This window comes from Siphateles boraxobius, unplaced genomic scaffold (assembly GCF_051911475.1).
Source record: "Siphateles boraxobius isolate OS27281-9 unplaced genomic scaffold, OSU_SipBor_1 136, whole genome shotgun sequence".
Lineage (NCBI taxonomy): Eukaryota > Metazoa > Chordata > Actinopteri > Cypriniformes > Leuciscidae > Siphateles > Siphateles boraxobius.
Window position 1 is genome coordinate 173722 of NW_027508740.1, and position 24329 is coordinate 198050.

A 24329-nucleotide genomic window follows, 5' to 3' on the forward strand; every position below is an offset into this window, starting at 1 on the left:
CTGAGCGTGTGTCATGTGACTGGCGTTTGTCTGAGCGTGTCTCATGTGACTTGCATTTGTCTGAGGGTGTGTCATGTGTCTGAGCGTGTGTCATGTGACTGGCATTTGTCTGAGGGTGTGTCATGTGACTGGCATTTGTCTGAGGGTGTGTCATGTGTCTGAGCGTGTGTCATGTGACTGGCATTTGTCTGAGCGTGTGTCATGTGACTGGCATTTGTCTGAGGGTGTGTCATGTGTCTGAGCGTGTGTCATGTGACTGGCATTTGTCTGAGGGTGTGTCATGTGACTGGCATTTGTCTGAGGGTGTGTCATGTGTCTGAGCGTGTGTCATGTGACTGGCATTTGTCTGAGCGTGTGTCATGTGACTGGCATTTGTCTGAGGCGGTCTCATGTTTCTGAGGGTGTGTCATGTGACTGGCGTTTGTCTGAGGGTGTGTCATGTGACTGGCGTTTGTCTGAGCGTGTGTCATGTGACTGGCGTTTGTCTGAGGGTGTCTCATGTGACTGGCGTTTGTCTGAGGGTGTGTCATGTGACTGGCGTTTGTCTGAGCGTGTGTCATGTGACTGGCGTTTGTCTGAGGGTGTGTCATGTGACTGGCGTTTGTCTGAGCGTGTGTCATGTGACTGGCGTTTGTCTGAGGGTGTCTCATGTGACTGGCGTTTGTCTGAGGGTGTGTCATGTGACTGGCGTTTGTCTGAGGGTGTGTCATGTGACTGGCGTTTGTCTGAGCGTGTGTCATGTGACTGGCGTTTGACTGAGGGTGTGTCATGTGACTGGCGTTTGTCTGAGGGTGTGTCATGTGACTGGCGTTTGTCTGAGCGTGTGTCGGGTGACTGGCGTTTGTCTGAGGGTGTCTCATGTGACTTGCATTTGTCTGAGGGTGTGTCATGTGTCTGAGCGTGTGTCATGTGACTGGCATTTGTCTGAGGGTGTGTCATGTGACTGGCATTTGTCTGAGGGTGTGTCATGTGTCTGAGCGTGTGTCATGTGACTGGCATTTGTCTGAGCGTGTGTCATGTGACTGGCATTTGTCTGAGGGTGTGTCATGTGTCTGAGCGTGTGTCATGTGACTGGCATTTGTCTGAGGGTGTGTCATGTGACTGGCATTTGTCTGAGCGTGTGTCATGTGACTGGCGTTTGTCTGAGCGTGTGTCATGTGACTGGCGTTTATCTGAGCGTGTGTCATGTGACTGGCGTTTGTCTGAGCGTGTGTCATGTGACTGGCGTTTATCTGAGCGTGTGTCATGTGACTGGCATTTGTCTGAGGGTGTCTCATGTGACTGGCGTTTGTCTGAGGGTGTGTCATGTGACTGGCGTTTGACTGAGGGTGTGTCATATGACTGGCGTTTGTCTGAGGGTGTGTCATGTGACTGGCGTTTGACTGAGGGTGTGTCATGTGACTGGCGTTTGTCTGAGGGTGTGTCATGTGACTGGCGTTTGTCTGAGCGTGTGTCATGTGACTGGCGTTTGTCTGAGGGTGTCTCATGTGACTTGCATTTGTCTGAGGGTGTGTCATGTGTCTGAGCGTGTGTCATGTGACTGGCATTTGTCTGAGGGTGTGTCATGTGACTGGCATTTGTCTGAGGGTGTGTCATGTGTCTGAGCGTGTGTCATGTGACTGGCATTTGTCTGAGGGTGTGTCATGTGACTGGCATTTGTCTGAGGGTGTGTCATGTGTCTGAGCGTGTGTCATGTGACTGGCATTTGTCTGAGCGTGTGTCATGTGACTGGCATTTGTCTGAGGGTGTGTCATGTGTCTGAGCGTGTGTCATGTGACTGGCATTTGTCTGAGGGTGTGTCATGTGACTTGCATTTGTCTGAGGGTGTGTCATGTGTCTGAGCGTGTGTAGTGTGACTGGCATTTGTCTAAGGGTGTGTCATGTGACTGGCATTTGTCTTAGGGTGTGTCATGTGACTTGCATTTGTCTGAGGGTGTGACATGTGTCTGAGCGTTTGTCATGTGACTGGCATTTGTCTGAGGGTGTCTCATGTGACTTGCATTTGTCTGAGAGTGTCATGTGTCTGAGGGTGTGTCATGTGTGACTGGCGTTTGTCTGAGGGTGTGTCATGTGACTGGCGTTTGTCTGAGGGTGTGTCATGTGACTGGCGTGTTTGTGTGTTCCAGGTGGAGCTGGCGCTGTGGGATACGGCGGGACAGGAGGATTATGATCGGCTTCGGCCGCTCTCCTATCCCGACACTGACGTCATCCTCATGTGCTTCTCCGTCGACAGCCCCGACAGCCTGGGTGAGTCTCGCCACACACACACACACACACACACACACACACACACACACAGGGTTCGTACGGGTGCTTGAAATCCTTGAAAATGCTTGAATTTTTATGTTGTTTTTTCAAGGTTAGAGAAGTGCTTAAATTTTGGATAAAATGCTTGAAAATGCTTGAGTCCGTGATGCTTTCACATTCACGAGAACCGCGGCACAGTTCCAGCGCAGCCGAACTCACAGCGCCTCCTGCAGTTAGTCTCGGGCTCGGGACCCCAGTGCGCACCCGGGGCCGCACGACAGCGTTCACATTAGTGGTGTTTCATGCGAACCGTGCCAGTTGCGTTCTGAACTAAACTGGCAGTGTTTACGCTAGGGATGTGCCGATAGACGATATCGTGTATCGACGATAGTCTGAGATTTCGCCGATGGCAGATGCCTTTGACGATATCAATACGATAATTGGCTCGTTTTACCATGAACGTATTAAATTATTATTAGTAGTAGTATTATTATAAAGCTAGTATTGTTATTAAATTTATATTAGGAAGGAACTACAGTTAATTTGCCTTGCCTAAATTCATAACGACATCACCACATAGCCTAACACTTGCGACAACATGAGCGTATGAGGACTCCTGTAAGAAAATGTTTTTAAAACAGAATAAAAAACTAGGCCTACATCCCACATCAACATTGAATTGCAAGGTGATCCATTCACAAACTGTTAAGAGTTTTAACAGACGCACGCATATCTTATACAGATCCGAGATGAAAACGGCATCGTTATTCATCAGTATTTTGTTTCCATAGCACATTAACAAAACGTTTAATGACACTAATAACACTAAAAACAATACAATTAAATATTTATAATAATAATAAAATAATAATAATAATATCACTAAAATTATATAGGCCAGTCTTTAGTTCAGGAACACAGCACAACTCTGCCATCTATGGAAATCAAAAGCAGCTTCAAACACTTGTTTAAGAAGAAATATTCTTCTAATTTTTTCCCTGTCATCAGATAGGTCCACAAGAGAAATATTAAGCCAGTAAATTAAGATAGTCGTCGCTATACCGTTATATCCCATCGTCGTCTCTGAGAGAACGCGGCGTTAATGCAGCAACAGAAGCTGAAAGCTCAGTCCGTTTCTACTATCACTTTCAGAGAATGAGTGCGTTTACATGCACGTTCCAACACGATTATGCTGAATAAACTGACAATACATGTGGTCATGTAAACACATTAACCTGTTTTCCTTTATCGGAGTCAAGTCATAAGTTTAAGTATAAACCGATCGACTCAGCTAGATTTCTGCTCCTTACTCTGATTTCTCCCGGCATTAACACCCGCGTTCTTCGGGCTTATTGAAGTGCGCATATGTGAAGTGCATCCAGACAGAGAGAGCACTGGTAGGAGGACAAATATATCACAAACTCTGACTCTTTCTTGACCTTAGAAATTATTAAAACGTGTTTTCATCTCGTGCAGAAGTACAGTCAAAATGCTGCATCTGTAACGGCATGAGAGGATCATGTGTGTCCGTAAATTTCCTTCTGACATGTTGAAATACTCGAGTCAGATACACAAATGATTAGGATCTTTTTTTTACCTCACTAAACCGGGAAATAACCTGATCTAGCCTAGTGTTAATTTCGTTAACGAAAACTAAACTAAAATATTTTCGTCAACGCACATTTTTCACCGAACGAAAACTAGACGAGACGAGACTAAAATCCCCACTAATAAACAATAACTGGGAGTAAATCATAAATAATTTTCGTAGACGAATAAAGACGAGACGAAAATGCAGTTCGGTAAATAAAAGACTGGGCTAAAATCTATGGACATTTTAGTTCCCGAACAAAGGCGAGACGAAAATTACATATTATTATATGATATGTTTTTGTCAAATCCTGTCTCCTCCTCCGCCTCCTCCTCGTCAGCTCTTCCGCCACACACCCACTTTCAAACCTGGAGCGGGCGGGTCGGGCACAGAGTAGCCTACACAACACATGGAGCAGACAGGAGCTGGATTCACGTCGAGGCGGCGACAGGTTAAAAGTAAAACATGCTTTGCACGGGGCTCGGGAGAAAGAGGAGACGTGATATATGGACACATTTTCGCTTCATTGAAGTGGAGAACAAAACCAAATGCTTGATTTTAGTCGAAGGGAAGGAATGTGGCCACATGGTAGCTGGAAAAAACACAACAAGCCTGAAGAGACACGTCGCAGTTCACCACAAAGACATTGTGGTAAATTAACAGAGAGATTGTTGGTGGTTGTTTATAATCTAACATTCTTAAATTGTGTTTTTATCAAAAAAATGAGAAAATGTTGAAATGTGAAATAATTTTAGGAAATGTTAAATATTATCTGCTGACAAAAAAGTAAAAGGTTAAAATGATGTCCTGACTAAAACTAGACTAAAATGTTGACAGTTTTTGTTGACTAAAACTAAACGAATAAAATTATGTTTTCTTGGACTAAAATAAAGACTAAAATGCTCGACTCATAGTCGACTAAAACTAGACTAAATAAAAATGGGATGATGTCCACTAAATGTGATAAAAACTAACAAGCGATACTGAAACTGGACTAAAACTGAAACTAAATTTAAAAATGGCTGGTAAAATTAACACTAATCTAGCCTAGTAATAAACACTCCACCTTTGCTAGAAAAATATTCTCGTATAAAATGAAGTAATAAAACAAGCAAATTAATGAGTAAATAATCAAGTTAATAAATAAATAAGCCCCGCCCCCTCACGATAATATCGTGTATCGCCGATCTCACAGGCTGGTGATAGGACGATATGAAATGGAGCATATCGCCCAACACTAGTTTACGCTAGTAACTGCTAGCTAGGAATTCGAAGGCTAAGTGACTGAGGGTGCTTTCACACTGGCAGTTTAGTTCAGTAACTAACTAACGTTAGCTCAGTGCATAACAATCGTTTGCTGAACAGAAATCGTGTCAGATGGGATGTCACACAAGTAATAAGGGTGCTCCGATTGATCGGTCGCCGATCATAATGGGCCGATAATTGCTGTGGGATGTGTGATCGGCGGCCTCTATAAAGGCCGATCCAGAAAAGCCAATCAGATGACGCAAAACTCGCGAGACAATTTTTTATGCCCTGGTAAAAATGGCTTCACCGGTCTGGCAATTCTACAAGGTGTGTGAAAAGGTAAATTCATTAGCAATCAATCTGCAATGTGTGTACCTGACCGCTGCCCGCTGGTCAAACTGTGCAGCCTCTCCGTTCAACCCGTAAATAAATCCATCAAACTACGTTTGAGTTCTGAAATGGTCTAGCGGAAGATCTTTTGCCAAGCGTGTCAGAGGTCTCCACAACGGCGATAGATTGAAGAGCGTGTGCGAGTGAAGACTGCGCGAGACACAGAGAACACTGTATCCATGACACCGATCGCCGCGGCAACAAGCCTCAGCTTGAGTAAAAAACAACACCACATTTTAGCGCTAGATTTCTTATTTAATAGCGAACTAAATCAGGGGTTCCCAAACTTTTCAGCCCACGACCCCCAAAATAAAGGTGCGAGTGATTCTATATCCTCGGAGGTGGTTAAAGTATACAAACATTACGTGAAACTGTGCACACGCACTAATAGGCATACTTACAACACAAAATAACACAACAGTCAAAACAACCATTATATTATTTTATATTAAATATTAACATCACCTAATGAGTTGGGTGCATAGACGTTGGAACAGGGGGGGTCGGCTGCCCCCTAAATTTACATAAGTACTAAAAAAACAATACATTTAGAGTTTGTAAAAAACACACTGATGTTTATGGAAGAGGTAATAATAATCCTTTCCATTATAATTCGACACGTTTTACTCATATCAGATACACATTGTGTAAGTAACTTTAATGTTTACTCTATTCTTCCAGTTCACCAGCCACTACTTTTAAGTATTTCGGGAGTGGATGAATTCACATGTTGTGATCCTCTCCCTCGTTCATTTCACCTAGGGGTTCGATTTAATTACCATTTGTTCATTTCATTCATTGCGCCTTGACACCAGTTCAAAACTGAGTCCCAAAAGTCCGTGCAAGAAGCTTAACTGTACGTTCACACCGCCGCCGACTTGAGCGGCAAAGAAGCTCTGGCCGCCCTGTCGAGGACGCTTGTCAAAAAGTACGGGGAAGCTTATTGAAGCTTGTTGACGCTTGTTAAAGCTTGTTGGCGCTTGTTAAAGCTTGTTGGCGTTTGTTAAAGCTCGTTGGCGCTTGTTAAAGCTTGTTGGCGCTTGTTAAAGCTTGTTGGCGCTTGTTAAAGCTTGTTGGCGTTTGTTAAAGCTTGTTGACGCTTGTTAAAGCTTGTTGACGCTTGTTAAAGCTTGTTGGCGCTTGTTAAAGCTTGTTGACGCTTGTTAAAGCTTGTTGACGCTTGTTAAAGCTTGTTGGCGCTTGTTAAAGCTTGTTGGCGCTTGTTAAAGCTTGTTGGCGCTTGTTAAAGCTTGTTGACGCTTGTTAAAGCTTGTTGGCGCTTGTTAAAGCTTGTTGGCGTTTGTTAAAGCTTGTTGACGCTTGTTGAAGCTTGTTGGCGCTTGTTGAAGCTTGTTGGCGCTTGTTGAAGCTTGTTGACGCTTGTTGAAGCTTGTTGACGCTTGTTAAAGCTTGTTGACGCTTGTTGAAGCTTGTTGGCGCTTGTTAAAGCTTGTTGACGCTTGTTGAAGCTTGTTGGCGCTTGTTAAAGCTTGTTGGCGCTTGTTAAAGCTTGTTGGCGCTTGTTAAAGCTTGTTGACGCTTGTTGAAGCTTGTTGGCGCTTGTTAAAGCTTGTTGGCGTTTGTTAAAGCTTGTTGACGCTTGTTAAAGCTTGTTGACGCTTGTTAAAGCTTGTTGGCGCTTGTTAAAGCTTGTTGACGCTTGTTAAAGCTTGTTGGCGCTTGTTAAAGCTTGTTGGCGCTTGTTAAAGCTTGTTGACGCTTGTTAAAGCTTGTTGACGCTTGTTGAAGCTTGTCGGCGCTTGTTAAAGCTTGTCGACGCTTGTTAAAGCTTGTCGACGCTTGTTAAAGCTTGTCGGCGCTTGTTAAAGCTTGTTGACGCTTGTTGAAGCTTGTTGGCGCTTGTTAAAGCTAGTTGACGCTTGTTAAAGCTTGTTGACGCTTGTTAAAGCTTGTTGACGCTTGTTGGCACTTGTTAAAGCTTGTTGACGCTTGTTAAAGCTTGTTGACGCTTGTTAAAGCTTGTTAAAGCTTGTCGGCGCTTGTTAAAGCTTGTTGACGCTTGTTGAAGCTTGTCGGCGCTTGTTAAAGCTTGTCGACGCTTGTTAAAGCTTGTGGACGCTTGTTAAAGCTTGTTGACGCTCGTTAAAGCTTGTTGACGCTCGTTAAAGCTTGTTGACGCTTGTTGAAGCTTGTTGAAGCTTGTTGACGCTTGTTAAAGCTTGTTGACGCTCGTTAAAGCTTGTTGACGCTTGTTAAAGCTTGTTGAAGCTTGTTGACGCTTGTTAAAGCTTGTTGACGCTCGTTAAAGCTTGTTGACGCTCGTTAAAGCTTGTTGAAGCTTGTTGACGCTTGTTAAAGCTTGTTGAAGCTTGTTGACGCTCGTTAAAGCTTGTTGACGCTCGTTAAAGCTTGTTGACGCTTGTTAAAGCTTGTTGAAGCTTGTTGACGCTTGTTAAAGCTTGTTGACGCTTGTTAAAGCTTGTTGACGCTTGTTGAAGCTTGTTGGCACTTGTTAAAGCTTGTTGACGCTTGTTAAAGCTTGTTGACGCTTGTTAAAGCTTGTTGACGCTTGTTAAAGCTTGTTGAAGCTTGTTGACGCTTGTTTAAGCTTGTTGACGCTTGTTAAAGCTTGTTGAAGCTTGTTGACGCTTGTTGACGCTTGTTTAAGCTTGTTGACGCTTGTTAAAGCTTGTTGAAGCTTGTTGACGCTTGTTTAAGCTTGTTGACGCTTGTTAAAGCTTGTTGACGCTTGTTAAAGCTTGTTGACGCTTGTTAAAGCTTGTTGAAGCTTGTTGACGCTTGTTTAAGCTTGTTGGCGCTTGTTAAAGCTTGTTGAAGCTTGTTGGCACTTGTTAAAGCTTGTTGACGCTTGTTAAAGCTGGTTGACGCTTGTTAAAGCTTGTTGACGCTTGTTGAAGCTTGTTGGCGCTTGTTAAAGCTTGTTGACGCTTGTTAAAGCTTGTTGGCGCTTGTTGGCGCTTGTTAAAGCTTGTTGACGCTTGTTTAAGCCTGTTGACGCTTGTTAAAGCTTGTTGAAGCTTGTTGACGCTTGTTAAAGCTTGTTGGCGCTTTGGCCGCTCTGACGTACCAGCATTATGTTCGAGAGAAGAGAAGTGTCACAACATGAAATGTAAACAGAAAAACAAGCAATACATTGACACTAGAAACCTTTTATAATGACAGCATTTTTATATTGCCTATTCCGCATCTCAACGCACGCATACAGCTTGCCACAAAGAACCGGCCAAAGTAAGGATTGTGCATTAAACATTTGAATTGTTTATTAATAAACTAGTGTTTTCTGTCAGTTTTCGGTTCATTTATGAGAAACGCTCCAGTTCACGCGCCGGCACCTCCGTGTCCTAATTATATTGTCTACTATATTTGCTTTTTGTTTATTAATCCAGTCAATTTGTTGATGAAAACATTGATTAAAATGAAGATACAATTTATACAAAACGAAATTTACTTAAAACAAAACTTAATAAGTGGTCAGAATTATGTCTGACCCATTCCAAATGTTTTCCGATATATGGTGACTCAAGCACTGATGGACCAAAGAGCGCGCATTTCGACATTTGCAGCAAGAACTAGAAATATAAATTCTCAGAAAATGCATTTAATACAAATATATTGAAACGTCTGTTTATATAGGCCTACTCCGTGAATAAAGGAGTCCGGACATTGGAAAAATATCAGTCCACATGCGTTTTATATTTAATATGAGGGAAATAGACATGCATGCATGCGTGACACAAATACATCTTTAACCTTTAGGTAGCAAAATATTTTTTAGAAAATTCTACTAGACTAACGTCACTCATAAATCATGAAATTCCACACATCCACCATCTCTTGAGTTTTATTAAAAATCTTTAACTTTTAGGTAGCAAAATATTTTTTAGTAATTCTGTCAATTACACTTCCGGAAATCATCTCACGACCCCCCCTCGCTGTCTCGCGATCCCCCCTCGCTGTCTCGCGACCCCCCCCCCCCCCCTCGCTGTCTCATGACCCCTACTCACGACCCCCCCTCGCTGTCTCGCGACCCTCCCTCGCTGTCTCGCGACCCCTCCCTCGCTGTCTCACGACCCCCCCTCGCTGTCTCGCGACCCTCCCTCGCTGTCTCGCGACCCCTCCCTCGCTGTCTCACGACCCCCCCTCGCTGTCTCACGACCCCCCATCGCTGTCTCGCGACCCCCCCTCGCTGTCTCGCGACCCCCCCTCGCTGTCTCACGACCCCCCCCTCGCTGTCTCGCGACCCCCTCCCTCGCTGTCTCGCGACCCCCCCTCGCTGTCTCATGACCCCTTCTCACGACCCCCCCTCGCTGTCTCATGACCCCTTCTCACGACCCCCCCTCGCTGTCTCATGACCCCTTCTCACGACCCCCCCTCGCTGTCTCATGACCCCTTCTCACGACCCCCCCTCGCTGTCTCATGACCCCTTCTCACGACCCCCCCTCGCTGTCTCGCGACCCCCCCTCGCTGTCTCACGACCCCCCCTCGCTGTCTCACGACCCCCCATCGCTGTCTCACGACCCCCCCTCGCTGTCTCGCGACCCCCTCCCTCGCTGTCTCACGACCCCCCCCCTCGCTGTCTCACGACCCCCCCCCTCGCTGTCTCACGACCCCCCCCCTCGCTGTCTCACGACCCCCCCTCGCTGTCTCACGACCCCCCCTCGCTGTCTCACGACCCCCCATCGCTGTCTCACGATCCCCCCCTCGCTGTCTCACGACCCCCCCTCGCTGTCTCAAGACCCCCCTCGCTGTCTCAAGACCCCCCCTCGCTGTCTCAAGACCCCCCCTCGCTGTCTCGCGACCCCCCCTCGCTGTCTCGCGACCCCCCCTCGCTGTCTCGCGACCCCCCCTCGCTGTCTCGCGACCCCCCCTCGCTGTCTCACGACCCCCCCTCGCTGTCTCGCGACCACCCCTAGCTGTCTCGCGACCCCCCCTAGCTGTCTCACGACCCCCCCCCGCTGTCTACCGACCCCCCCTCGCTGTCTCACGACCCCCCCTCCCTGTCTCACGACCCCCCCTCCCTGTCTCACGACCCCCCCTCGCTGTCTCACGACCCCCCCTCGCTGTCTCAAGACCCCCTCGCTGTCTCGCGACCCCCCCCTCGCTGTCTCGCGACCCCCCCTCGCTGTCTCATGACCCCTTCTCACGACCCCCCCTCGCTGTCTCGCGACCCTCCCTCGCTGTCTCATGACCCCTTCTCACGACCCCCCCTCGCTGTCTCGCGACCCCCCCTCGCTGTCTCGCGACCCCCCCCTCGCTGTCTCGCGACCCCCTCCCTCGCTGTCTCGCGACCCCCCCTCGCTGTCTCATGACCCCTTCTCACGACCCCCCCTCGCTGTCTCATGACCCCTTCTCACGACCCCCCCTCGCTGTCTCATGACCCCTTCTCACGACCCCCCCTCGCTGTCTCATGACCCCTTCTCACGACCCCCCCTCGCTGTCTCATGACCCCTTCTCACGACCCCCCCTCGCTGTCTCGCGACCCCCCCTCGCTGTCTCACGACCCCCCCTCGCTGTCTCACGACCCCCCATCGCTGTCTCACGACCCCCCCTCGCTGTCTCGCGACCCCCTCCCTCGCTGTCTCACGACCCCCCCCCTCGCTGTCTCACGACCCCCCCCCTCGCTGTCTCACGACCCCCCCCCTCGCTGTCTCACGACCCCCCCTCTCTGTCTCACGACCCCCCCTCGCTGTCTCACGACCCCCCATCGCTGTCTCACGATCCCCCCCTCGCTGTCTCACGACCCCCCCTCGCTGTCTCAAGACCCCCCTCGCTGTCTCAAGACCCCCCCTCGCTGTCTCAAGACCCCCCCTCGCTGTCTCGCGACCCCCCCTCGCTGTCTCGCGACCCCCCCTCGCTGTCTCGCGACCCCCCCTCGCTGTCTCGCGACCCCCCCTCGCTGTCTCACGACCCCCCCTCGCTGTCTCGCGACCACCCCTAGCTGTCTCGCGACCCCCCCTAGCTGTCTCACGACCCCCCCCCGCTGTCTACCGACCCCCCCTCGCTGTCTCACGACCCCCCCTCCCTGTCTCACGACCCCCCCTCCCTGTCTCACGACCCCCCCTCGCTGTCTCACGACCCCCCCTCGCTGTCTCAAGACCCCCTCGCTGTCTCGCGACCCCCCCCTCGCTGTCTCGCGACCCCCCCTCGCTGTCTCATGACCCCTTCTCACGACCCCCCCTCGCTGTCTCGCGACCCTCCCTCGCTGTCTCATGACCCCTTCTCACGACCCCCCCTCGCTGTCTCGCGACCCCCCCTCGCTGTCTCGCGACCCCCCCTCGCTGTCTCGCGACCCCCCATCGCTGTCTCGCGACCCCCCATCGCTGTCTCGCGACCCCCCCTCGCTGTCTCACGACCCCCCCTCGCTGTCTCAAGACCCCCCTCGCTGTCTCGCGACCCCCCCCGCTGTCTCGCGACCCCCCTCGCTGTCTCGCGACCCCCCTCGCTGTCTCCCGACCCCCCCTCGCTGTCTCCCGACCCCCCCTCGCTGTCTCACGACCCCCCCTCGCTGTCTCGCGACCCCCCCTCGCTGTCTCGCGAGCCCCCCTCGCTGCCTCGCGACCCCCCCTCGCTGCCTCGCGACCCCCCCTCGCTGCCTCGCGACCCCCCCTCGCTGCCTCGCGACCCCCCCTCGCTGCCTCGCGAGCCCCCCTCGCTGCCTCGCGACCCCCCCTCGCTGCCTCGCGACCCCTACTTTGGGAACCCCTGAACTAAATGAATGCTCTGCTAGTTAACTGGAGATGTTTTATTCATTTGTAATAGGTACATCTGTGCCTCAATGTTACAAAAATTGGTGGGGGTCAATATCGACCCTGAGAAACAGCTGTGGGACACGACTTCACAGGACTTTACCAAAATATTGGTGCTTAAGAAGTATTTTTATTTTTATTTTATTTTTTTGCTGTGCACTTTTTTTTTTTTAACTGTGGTCCTTTAAGTGTATTAGAAAAACTGATGGCTGACTGACTCAAAACATTATTTTGGCTTTAGCCTTTTTTGTTGCAGTTTTTATTTTAAAGTAGTCTAAAGCTAAATGTAAAGACTCATATGTTCTGTCTTTTATCTTTTTTTATTTTATATTCTACAGGAAAGTTGTATTTGTCGAGCCCTAAGCTGTTCCCAATAGCCAAGCACAGGCTGCTAATGCTAAGTTAATATGCTGGACATGTTGCTTGCAAATAAATACACAAGTGTCAATTCATGATACATGGTCTTCTCTTACTTGAAATACTTAATGTACATTGATGTAAAATGTAGTTTAATAAATAATGCTACATGATAAATAGAAGGCTTCAAATATACCCTGTAATCGGTGATCGGCCCCAAAAATCCTGATCGGAGCGTACCGTTAGCCGACTGTAAGGTTGAGGACGGCCTCATGCAATATTTACACTGCTCTATTCCAGTAGATAAATGTATGTCTTGACAATGAAATAAAAAAAAAATGTATTTATCAGGCAGGGCCTGTGCACTGTCAGAGTCTTCTGGGTTAAAATGGAATTACAGTTGTTGTTGCACTATCTCATATTTTGTTCAAACCTTGTCTATATCAAGAATGTGTCCCAAAACCAAGGCCTGTAAAATATTTCTGTTCAAAATCCTGTCTTCATATTTTCAGCCCTTGAAATTTCTACAGTTTACATTCTGAAAATCATATTATCTGGGAAGCAATATTTGGACATTAATATAATGAAAAGTATTACTCATAGGCAGCCCAAACTGTGTAGGGTGAAAGACAAACATGCCAATATGACTGAACCATTACAAGTTTGTACGGCATTCCTTAGATATTTGGAAAAAAGTGTGAAAAGACTGACAGTAGCATAAACTTAGAGCAAAATCTAGGAGGATGCAGCAACTGTTTTCCAGGATGTTGTCGGATTTGACCCAGCATGACCCAGCTGCATGTCATTGGTCAAATCCTCCCACTCACTGCTACTAGACAGTGATACATTTGGAAAAATAAAACCTGGAAAAATAAAACCTGTGTTATTCTTAAATGTCTAATCCTTCTGGTATTATGACACAATTTTGGCTGTTTATAGCATTATCTCTTTTAATGTGATAAAAAACAAAATAATAATTTTGACTATGTATTATGTAATTTACGTAGTGCTTGAATTTCACCTTGGAAAAGGTGTACTAACCCTGTATACATCACATCACACATCTATACACACACACACACACACACACACACACCTCTCAGCTGCTGCTTCATCTCAACTCTGACCTTTCTGGCCCTCAGAGAACATTCCTGAGAAGTGGACGCCCGAGGTCAAGCATTTCTGCCCCAATGTTCCCATAATCCTGGTGGGCAACAAGAAGGACCTGCGGAACGACGAGCACACGCGCCGCGAGCTCTTCAAGATGAAGCAGGTGCGTTTCTCTCTCAGTGTTGTGAAGAGCACCAGAACACGTTATTGCCCCATATTATCCATTGTTGCGGCTCCTCTCTTCCCAGTCTGTCAGTAACGCTCTGTTTACTTCCTGTCTCTATGAAGCCCCTCCTTCTGAAAAGCACACTGTGCTCTGATTGGTCGGCTGGAGCAATGTGTTGTGATTGATCGAGCGCTTCGAGTGTGTTTGGGAAATGTCCCGCCCCTTACCATAACAACCAGTTTAACACACTACTAACTAATCAAACCAGGCCCCGCCCCTTTATTCTTCGCATGAAAAATAGAAAAAATACACTATAGTTTTGCTGCCGTTTTCCTTAATTCTGTTGAATTTCTTCATTCTCAGACAAAATAAATGTAAAATTGGGACCATAAAAGTGAATCCTCTGTGTGTCCGTCCCGCAGGAGCCGGTCAAACCCGAGGAGGGCCGAGACATGGCCAACCGCATCTGTGCCTTCGGATACATGGAGTGCTCTGCCAAAAGCAAGGACGGCGTGCGTGAGGTGTTCGAGATGGCCACCAGGGCGGCGCTGCAGGCGCGCAAGGGCAAGAAGAACAACAAGTGCCTCCTGCTGTGAACTCACTCTGCAACTCCGGCAGTTCCTCTAGTGCTGAGAGTTCATGTCAGTATTTAACGCTTTCAGACTCGCCGCAAACACACACATATGCAACCCATCCGGACCAGCCCTGCACACACACTCCTACACACTTGAAGATCATTTTTTTGTCTTTCACAATAAACAGACTTTGGTATGTTTGTGTATTAAAGCCTTTATAAGATGCTTGGTGTTTCTCGTGCATTGCTTTACATTCATTCATTGAGGAACACAGCTTGAACACACACGTGAGGATTTCAGCAGTCACACACACACACACACACACACACACACACACACACACACACACACACACACACTGTACATGAAGTTCCTGCTCACACTGGAAAACAGGAGCTTCTTCTCCAGTTGTTCTCTATCAAATATCTAATATTTCTTAAATCAAGATAGATTTACTGGAGAGGAAACATGACTGAGGATATTAAGGCTCGATTTCTGAGAAATGCGTTTAAAAAAAAGAACAAAAATCTTCCAATGAAGTCAGAAAATTCAAAGTTAAAACAAGATTATTTTTAAGGCCCCATTGACAGATATTAGTTATTTTTAGGCACAAACTCACTTCATGTTTCTTCTCCAGTAAATGTGTGTTGATGTAAGAATGTTTAGATGTTTGTGCAGGAGAACGAGACAGAAACACTGAGGAAGAGCAGAAGCTGAAGGACACACGGGTCACTGGTGCTTCTCGTCACACGGGTCACTGGTGCTTCTTGGCCTCCGCGCGTGCGCGTGTGATGACTAGCGGCAGGAGTGCTAGCAGTGCTATCATCACGCCCAGCAGGGGGCGGTAGAAGATCCAGCCGGCCGAGACCGTCAGCAGAGACAGAGAACAAGAGACGCAGAGAGAGAAGATCTTCAGCCCCCCCGACACCAGCTCACGCACCACAGGAACACACTCCACTGAGAGAGAGAGAGAGAGAGAGTGCTCGAGAACACACATTTTTAAAACAAGATCCAAGGTGCAAGTTTTGAGAAAGGTAATCATCTCTGTGTAAACCATAGACTGTAAAAAAATATGGACGTAGTGTCGATGACGTTTTTGAAGCCTAAAGTGGGCGGAGTCGCTCGTCGCCATCTTGGAAGCGCGTCACAGTGCGTCACTCCCGGATAAACGAAAATGGGCAAAAAGGCGGGACGTGGGTGGAGTTGAGGAGCCCGGATGCTGAAACCACGCCCGCCCAGCTCGACGTGATCGAGTTTGCTCAGGCTAAGAGCTAATGCTAATGTGCTACTGGCCTCGCGCTAAAGTGACAGCTGACTTGAAGTAGACCTAAAGCCAATAGTTAAAGTTCATGTTTTTGCCCTTTGAAATACTATAATAGTTAAAAGACATAACTAACCGTGAGACTATGTGTATTGTGATGCATTATTATTCTCATGCAGTAACTTACAATATTTGCTCTGAGCGTGTGTGTGACAGTGATGCGGATACATGTCAGTCAGCGCGGCACCGCACGTCAAGTTCGTAGAGAGCTTTATTCAGTCCATTTTAAATTCTGATAGATATTACCTAAGAAGTTCAAGTAATGCACTAGAAATCCGCGCTCATTTAAGGGACGAATAGAAAGCAGTGACTCCTGCAGGATTTAATCTGACGGTACTTTTTATTGAACACTAAACAGTGAAATAAGCATATTATAGTCTATCTGCTCCGTAAGATCAACGGTACAGCAGAACGAGTGTCTCTATATCTTAGATGTTTTAAATCTGAACTCCAAAAAGCAACGATATTGTCAGACATCCATGAGTGCATGTTCAGAGGAAAACAGCTGAAGAACAGCACTGGTTGTTCTCTCGATACTCCACAACGACGGAATCCAACGGCGTGGGCGAAGGTATAAGGGCGGCGTGTAATAAACTGTATGAAATAATCCCGAAAAAAGTACAAACAGGGCAGAGATGACGAGTTCAGCAGCTGGGTTAGCTGAGGTGACGTGACGCTAACAGAGAGCAGACAAACGGCTAGTAACAGCAGCGGCAATCCACATGTCACTCAAGTGGCCACGCCCTTGATTATGCAGCATTTTAAGGCTTAATATAATTTAAACGGATGAGTTCTAAAAAAATTAACCCCCCTCACAGTCACCACGAAGGGCAAAATTAGCTGTATAGACCAAAACAACTTTAGACACCAGGCTGTAAACATATTTGTTTCTGCGGTAAAGTTGGGCATTTTAACATGGGGGAGATACAGATTTGACTCACTTTTGCAGTCAGCCTCAAGCGCCCAGGCGATGAATTGCAGTTTAATTCACTTCCGTGTTGGTTTCAAGAGAGAGACAGGGAGGTTGCCGCTTGGTGTAAACTTCAAAAACGTGAATCTGTGAAAACGCTGAGGGCATGCGCATGCGTATTACGTGTTTAGTCTATAGATATGCGCGTTTGAATATGTGCGCAGGCGTGTGGTCTTTCTTTACAAATGGACATCACCAAAATTATTTGTCTGGTCTGCGTAATACAGAATTTTTAAATCGCTTCCGCGCGTCCATGCGAACTGCAATCATTTTCATAACATCAAAAAGCAGATCTGGATACGGCCTGGATCCGGCAGGCTGCGGGAAAACCTCGGGATAAACAAAGACACTAAAATTAGCGTAGATGCCATTCTTCTTATGATGTAACTAGTACATCAGGATTTAAGGGTGTTCCCAGTTCCGGCCGACCTAATCTAAGCAGCCTTATATTGAATTATAGAAGTCTATAGAGTGTTATGTGAATGCTAGGTCAAAGAGATGTGTTTTTAGTCTAGCTTTGAACTGACAGACTGTGTCTGCTTCCCGGACAATGTTAGGAAGATTGTTCCAAAGTTTTGGTGCTAAATAGGAAAAGGATCTACCGCCAGCAGTCGATTTATATATTCTAGGTATTATCAACTGGTCAGAACTTTGAGATCGCAATAGACGTGAAGGACTATAATGCGTTAAGAGCTCGCTCAAGTACTGGGGAGCTAAACCATTTAGTGCTTTGTAAGTAATCAACAATATTTTAAAATGTATACGATGTTTAATAGGGAGCCAATGCAGTGTTGACAGAACCGGGCTAATATGGTCGTACTTCCTGGTTCTGGTAAGAACTCTAGCGGCTGCGTTTTGAACTAGCTGTAGTTTGTTTATTAAGCGTGCAGGGCAACCACCCAGTAGAGCAGGGGTCTTTAATTCTGCTCCTGGAGGGACACTGTCCTGCAGATTTTAGTTCCAACCCTAATCAAACAACTGAATCATAGCAATGTGTGTGTGTGTGTGAGTGTTACCCAGTGTGTAGATGATGCGTGTGCTCAGACTGACGGACAGAAACATGAGCATCCATCCACCGAGTCTCAGCGCCCAAGTCTTCATTGTGTTCAGCTGATGTTCTTTAGCAAACACCTCCTGCAGAAACAAACACACACACAAACACGTGTCAGCAGCACGACTGCAGCGGTGGATCTGTGTAATGTGACGTGACGCACCTCTGCTGTCAGATCTCCCATATACAGGATCTCCAGTGTCTCTCCGGCTCGAGTCCTGAAGGCCGTCAGCCGATCCGCCTGCTGCATGGCCACAATACTGACCTGCAACACACACACACAGATACACACACACACACACACACACACACACACACACACACACACACGCATACACACACACACACACACACACACACACAGATACACAAACAGATACACATACACACACAGAGATACACACACACACAAGAAACCCTCAAATACCTGATGATCATATTTGCTACTCATGAAGCAACTGAAGCCGCTGCAGTCCAGCTGATTGGCTGTTCTCACCTTATGGGCGGAGCCAGGATATAATCCGTCACCGCAGAGACCAGCGTAAGCGAAACGAACACGCACATCACCAACCTGAAGAACAAAACGACAACATCACTGTGTTTGTGTGTATCTGTATGTGTGTGTATCTGTGTGTGTGTGTGTGTGTCTGTGTGTGCGTGTGTGTATCTGTATGTGTGTGTATCTGTGTGTGCGTGTGTGTATCTGTGTGTGCGTGTGTGTGTATCTTTGTGTGCGTGTGTGTGTATCTGTGTGTGCGTGTGTGTATCTGTGTGTATCTGTGTGTGCGTGTGTGTATCTGTGTGCGTGTGTGTATCTGTGTGCGTGTGTGTATCTGTGTGCGTGTGTATCTGTGTGTGCGTGTGTATCTGTGTGTGCGTCTGTGTGTGTATCTTTGTGTGTGTGTGTGTGTGTATCTATATGTGTGTATCTGTGTGTGTGTGTATCTGTGTGTGTCTGTATCTGTGTGTGTGTGTGTGTGTGTATCTGTGTGTGCGCGTGTGTCTGTGCGTGTGTGTATCTGTGTTTCCGTGTATCTGTGTGTGCGTGTGTGTGTATTTGTGTGTGCGTGTGTGTGCGTGTGTGTATCTGTGTGTGCGTGTGTATCTGTGTGTGTGTGTGTATCTGTGTGTGTGTGTGTGTGTGTATCTGTGTGTGCGCGTGTGTCTGTGCGTGTGTGTATCTGTGTTTCCGTGTATCTGTGTGTGCGTGTGTGTGTATTTGTGTGTGCGTGTGTGTGCGTGTGTGTATCTGTGTGTGCGTGTGTATCTGTGTGTGTGTGTGTATCTGTGTGTGTGTGTGTATCTGTGTGTGTGTGTGTGTATCTGTGTGTGTGTGTGTACGTGTCTCTGTGTGTCTTCATCTGTGTGTGTGTATCTGTGTGTGCGTGTATCTGTGTGTGAGTGTGTGTGTATCTGTGTGTGTGTGTGAGTGTGTGTATCTGTGTGTGTGTGTGAGTGTGTGTATCTGTGTGTGTGTGTGAGTGTGTGTATCTGTGTGTGTGTGTGTGTATCTGTGTGTGTGTGTGAGTGTGTGTATCTGTGGGTGTATCTCTGTGTGTGCACGTGTATCTGTGTGTCTTCATCTGCGTGTGCATGTGTGTGTGTATCTGTGTGTGTATCTGTGTGTGTGAGTGTGTGTGTGCACGTGTATCTGTGTGTTTTTATCTGCGTGTGTGTGTCTGTGTATCTGTGTGTGTGTGTGTATCTGTGTGTGCGGGTATCTGTGTGTGTGTGTGTGTGTGTGTGTGTGTGTGTATCTGTGTGTGTGTGTGTGTGTGTATCTGTGTGTCTTCATCTGCGTGTGTGTGTCTGTGTATCTGTGTGTGAGGGTATCTGTGGTTGTGTTTGTGTATCTCTGTGTGTGTGTGTGCACGTGTATCTGAGTGTCTTCATCTGCGTGTGCATGTGTGTGTATCTGTGTGCATGTATCTGTGTGTGTGAGTGTGTGTGCACGTGTATCTGTGTGTCTTCATCTGCGTGTGTGTGTGTGTATCTGTGTGTGCGTGTGTTTGTATCTGTGTGTGTGTATGAGTGTGTGTGTGTGTGCACGTGTATCTGTGTTTCTTCATCTGCGTGTGCATGTGTGTGTGTGAGTGTATCTGTGTGCGTGTATCTGTGTGTGTGAGTGTATCTGTGTGCGTGTATGAGTGTGTGTGTGTGTGTGAGTGTATCTGTGTGTCTTCATCTGCGTGCGCATGTGTGTGTGTGTGTGAGTGTATCTGTGTGCGTGTATCTGTGTGTGTGAGTGTGTGTATCTGTGTGTGTGTCTGTCTTCATCTGCGTGTGCGTGTGTGCGTAAGATAAAATAAAATTCTGCATCAAATTTTATAGACAAGTAGTTTGTTTAGGCATGGTTTGTAAGGAATTATAAACCTGCGCACATATATTCAAACGCACATAACTATAGAATCAATTCTTAATGCGCATGTGAACGCCATCAGCGTCTATCACAGGTTCACGTTTAAAGTCTGTTTAGAGAGAACGGTGTCGTCTTAGCGGCCCCTAATTTAATAACAAATGATCATTTAGACGGAAGTGAATCAATCAAAACTAACTTTAGCTGGAAAAAACATTTTTCAAGAACCACTATAAAACCAAACCAATCTCTGTTACCTTAAATTATATGTTTATCTCTGTAAAGCTGCTTAGAAACAATCTACATTGTTAAAAGCGCTATATAAATGAGGATGACTTGACTTGCGTATGTGTGTATCTGTGTGTGTGTGTGTGTGTGTGTGTTCACTCACCTCTGGACGTCGAGGGTTTGCCGTGTGGTAGAAATAATCGTCCTGCACTGTCAGGAAGGGGTTGGTAACAGGAACAGGATGTCCTGCAAGGCTAAGCGTCTGGAAGTCATTGATCTGCTCCACCAGCCCTGAAACACACGCTTGTGAGCAACACATGACACGCCTGATGAAGAGCAGGAGGAGGAATAGCAGGAAGAGGAGGAGCAGGAGGAGGAAGAGCAGGAGGAGGAAGTGCAGGAAGAGGAGGAACAGGAGGAGGAAGTGCAGGAAGAGGAGGAACAGGAGGAGGAAGTGCAGGAAGAGGAAGGGCAGGAAGAGGATGAGCAGGAGAAGGAAGAGCAGGAAGAGGAAGGGCAGGAAGAGGATGAGCAGGAGCAGGAAGAGGATGAGCAGGAGCAGGAAGAGGAGGAGCAGGAGGAGGAAGAGCAGGAAGAGGAAGAGCAGGAGGAGGAAGAGCAGGAGCAGGAAGAGCAGGAGGAGGAAGAGCAGGAAGAGGAAGAGCAGGAGGAGGAAGAGCAGGAAGAGGAGGAGCAGGAAGAGGAGGAGCAGGAGCAGGAGGAGAAAGAGCAGGAAGAGGAAGAGGAGGAGCAGGAGGAGGAGCAGGAGGAGGAAGAACAGGAGGAGGAGGAGGAGGAAGAACAGGAGGAGGAGGAGGAGGAAGAGCAGGAGGAGGGGGAAGAGCAGGAGGAGGAAGAGCAGGAGGAGGAGGGGGAAGAGCAGGAGGAGGAGGAGGAAGAGCAGGAGGAGGAGGAAGAGCAGGAGGAGAAGAAGGAGGAGGAAGAGCAGGAGGAGAAAGAGCAGGAGGAGGAGGAAGAGCAGGAGGAGAAGGAGGAAGAGCAGGAGGAGGAGGAGGAAGAGCAGGAGGAGAAGGAGGAAGAGCAGGAGGAGAAGGAGGAAGAGCAGGAGGAGGAGGAAGAGCAGGAGGAGGAGGAAGAGCAGGAGGAGGAGGAGGAAGAGCAGGAGGAGGAGGAGGAAGAGCAGGAGGAGGAGGAAGAGCAGGAGGAGGAGGAAGAGCAGGAGGAGGAGGAAGAGCAGGAGGAGGAGGAAGAGCAGGAGGAGGAGGAAGAGCAGGAGGAGGAGGAGGAAGAGGAAGAGCAGGAGGAGGAGAAGGAGGAGGAAGACCAGGAGGAGAAAGAGCAGGAGGAGGAGGAGGAGGAAGAACAGGAGGAGGAGGAACAGGAGAAGGAGGAAGAGCAGGAGGAGGAGGTGGAAGAGCAGGAGGAGGAGGAGGAGGAGGAAGAGCAGGAGGAGGAGGAAGAGCAGGAGGAGGAGAAGAGCAGGAGAAGAGCAGGAGGAGAAAGAGCAGGAGGAGGAGGAAGAGCAGGAAGAGAAAGAGCAGGAGGAAGAGCAGGAAGAGAAAGAGCAGGAGGAGGAGGAAGAGCAGGAGGAGAAAGAGCAGGAGGAGAAAGAGCAGGAGGAGGAGGAAGAGCAGGAAGAGAAAGAGCAGGAGGAGAAGGAAGAGCAGGAGGAGGAAGAGCAGGAGGAGGAGGAAGAGCAGGAGGAGGAGGAAGAGCAGGAAGAGAAAGAGCAGGAGGAGGAGGAAGAGCAGGAAGAGAAAGAGCAGGAGGAGAAGGAAGAGCAGGAGGAGGAAGAGCAGGAGGAGGAGGAAGAGCAGGAGGAGGAGGAAGAGCAGGAGGAGGAGGAAGAGCAGGAAGAGAAAGAGCAGGAGGAGGAGGAAGAGCAGGAGGAGGAGGAAGAGCAGGAAGAGAAAGAGCAGGAGGAGGAGGAAGAGCAGGAAGAGAAAGAGCAGGAGGAGGAGGAAGAGCAGGAGGAGGAGGAAGAGCAGGAGGAGTAGAAAGAGCAGGAGGAGTAGAAAGAGCAGGAGGAGAAAGAGCAGGAGGAGGAGGAAGAGCAGGAGGAGGAGGAAGAGCAGGAAGAGAAAGAGCAGGAAGAGAAAGAGCAGGAGGAGGAGGAAGAGCAGGAGGAGAAAGAGCAGGAGGAGAAGGAGGAGTAAGAGCAGGAGGAGAAGGAGGAAGAGCAGGAGGAGGAGAAGGAGGAGAAAGAGCAGGAGGAGAAAGAGCAGGAAGAGGAGGAAGAGCAGGAGGAGGAGGAAGAGCAGGAAGAGGAAGAGCAGGAAGAGGAAGAGCAGGAGGAGGAAGAGCAGGAGGAGAAAGAGCAGGAGGAGAAGGAAGAGCAGGAGGAGGAGAAGGAGGAGGAAGAGCAGGAGGAGAAAGAGCAGGAGGAGGAGGAAGAGCAGGAGGAGGAGGAAGAGCAGGAGGAGAAGCAGGAAGAGCAGGAGGAGGAGGAAGAGCGTTTTCTACCTGTGGACAGGAAGAGCCTCCCGACCCAGACGTCCGGAGCCACGACCGTCACACTCTCCACCGCCATGGCACTAAGAAAAACAAGCACGCGTCACACACTCACACACGCGTCACTCACACACACACGCGTCTCACACACACACAAACACACACACGCACACACACACACACACACACACACACACACACACACACACACACGCCACCTGGGGTTCATGTGTCCGACCTCCTGATCGAAGTGTCTGCTGTTGATGACCTCTGACTTCCACTCAGTGTCTGTAAGAAACACAAGCTCAGTGAGAGTGTGTGTGTGTGTGTGTGTGTGTGAGACGTTCCCGAGACGCTGCGAGAAGCGACAGGTGTCTGTCGACACTCACTGTATGAGTACGTGGTTTCAGTCTTCGTTTCGCCGTTTTCCTTAATGTCCCTAAAAGGAATGAGATCAGTGTGATAAATGTAAGTGAATCAGATGATGAATCAGCATGAAGAATGAATTAATCATAATGAATCAGTATGATGACTGCAAGTGAATCAGATGATGAATCAGTATGATGAATGTGAATGAATCAGATGATGAATCAGTATGATGACCGCGAGTGAATCAGATGATGAATCAGCATGATGAATTTGAATGAATCAGAAAATGAATCAGTATGATGACTGCGAGTGAATCAGATGATGAATGAATGAATCAGAAGATGAATCAGTATGATGGATGCGAGTGAATCAGATGATGAATCAGTATGTTGAATCAGCATGATGAGTGCGAGAGAATCAGATGATAAATCAGTATGATGAATCAGTATGATGACTGCAAGTGAATCAGTATGACTGCGAGTGAATCAGTATGACTGCGAGTGATTCAGTATGAATGTGAGTGAATCAGTATGATGACTGTGAGTGAATCAGTATGACTGTGAGTGAATCAATCAGTATGATGACTGCGAGTGAATCAGTACGACTGTGTGAATCAGTATGACTGCGAGTGAATCAGTATGATGACTGCGAGTGAATCAGTATGACTGCGAGTGAATCAGTATGAATGCGAGGGAATCAGTATGAATGCGAGTGAATCAGTATGACTGTGAGTGAATCAGTATGATGACAGAGTGAATCAGTATGAATGCGAGTGAATCAGTATGACTGCGAGTGAATCAGCATGATGACTGCGAGTGAATCAGTATGACTTTGAGTGAATCAGTATGATGACTGCGAGTGAATCAGTATCCATGCGAGTGAATCAGTATCAATGCGAGTGAATCAGTATCAATGCGAGTGAATCAGTATCAATGCGAGTGAATCAGTATCCATGCGAGTGAATCAGTATCAATGCGAGTGAATCAGTATCAATGCGAGTGAATCAGTATGACAACTGCGTTTGAATCAGTATCAATGTGAGTGAATCAGTATGACTGCGAGTTAATCAATGAGTATGATGACAGCGAGTGAATCAGTACGACTGTGTGAATCAGTATGACTGCGAGTGAATCAGTATGATGACTGTGAGTGAATCAGTATGACTGTGAGTGAATCAGTATGAATGCGAGGGAATCAATATGAATGCGAG

The 24329-nt window shown here is 47.7% G+C and overlaps 3 protein-coding genes across 3 annotated transcripts in view; 2 read left to right on the forward strand and 1 right to left on the reverse strand.

Annotated features, from left to right (window-relative positions):
• Positions 1-14637, forward strand: part of LOC143738018 (rho-related GTP-binding protein RhoA-B) — a 27970-nt gene extending 13333 nt beyond the window's left edge. The window contains exons 3-5 of the mRNA XM_077229860.1: positions 2127-2247; positions 13704-13834; positions 14260-14637. Coding sequence (XP_077085975.1) covers positions 2127-2247; positions 13704-13834; positions 14260-14433 — 426 coding nt within the window. The 3' untranslated portion in view covers positions 14434-14637. The remainder of the gene's footprint in view (positions 1-2126; positions 2248-13703; positions 13835-14259) is intronic.
• The window catches only part of tmem43 (transmembrane protein 43), a 15119-nt gene continuing 5398 nt past the window's right edge, over positions 14609-24329 (reverse strand). The window contains exons 5-12 of the mRNA XM_077229858.1: positions 23140-23189; positions 22969-23038; positions 22763-22833; positions 20502-20629; positions 18251-18325; positions 17918-18019; positions 17720-17837; positions 14609-15369 (exon numbers count right to left, since the gene is read on the reverse strand). Coding sequence (XP_077085973.1) covers positions 15167-15369; positions 17720-17837; positions 17918-18019; positions 18251-18325; positions 20502-20629; positions 22763-22833; positions 22969-23038; positions 23140-23189 — 817 coding nt within the window. The 3' untranslated portion in view covers positions 14609-15166. The remainder of the gene's footprint in view (positions 15370-17719; positions 17838-17917; positions 18020-18250; positions 18326-20501; positions 20630-22762; positions 22834-22968; positions 23039-23139; positions 23190-24329) is intronic.
• Positions 20736-22104, forward strand: LOC143738010 (uncharacterized; the record flags this gene model as incomplete). The annotated part of the gene is made up of 4 exons (XM_077229847.1): positions 20736-21083; positions 21126-21392; positions 21600-21715; positions 21765-22104. Coding segments are annotated over 4 exons (1071 nt in total), but the record flags the coding sequence as incomplete, so codon positions are not given.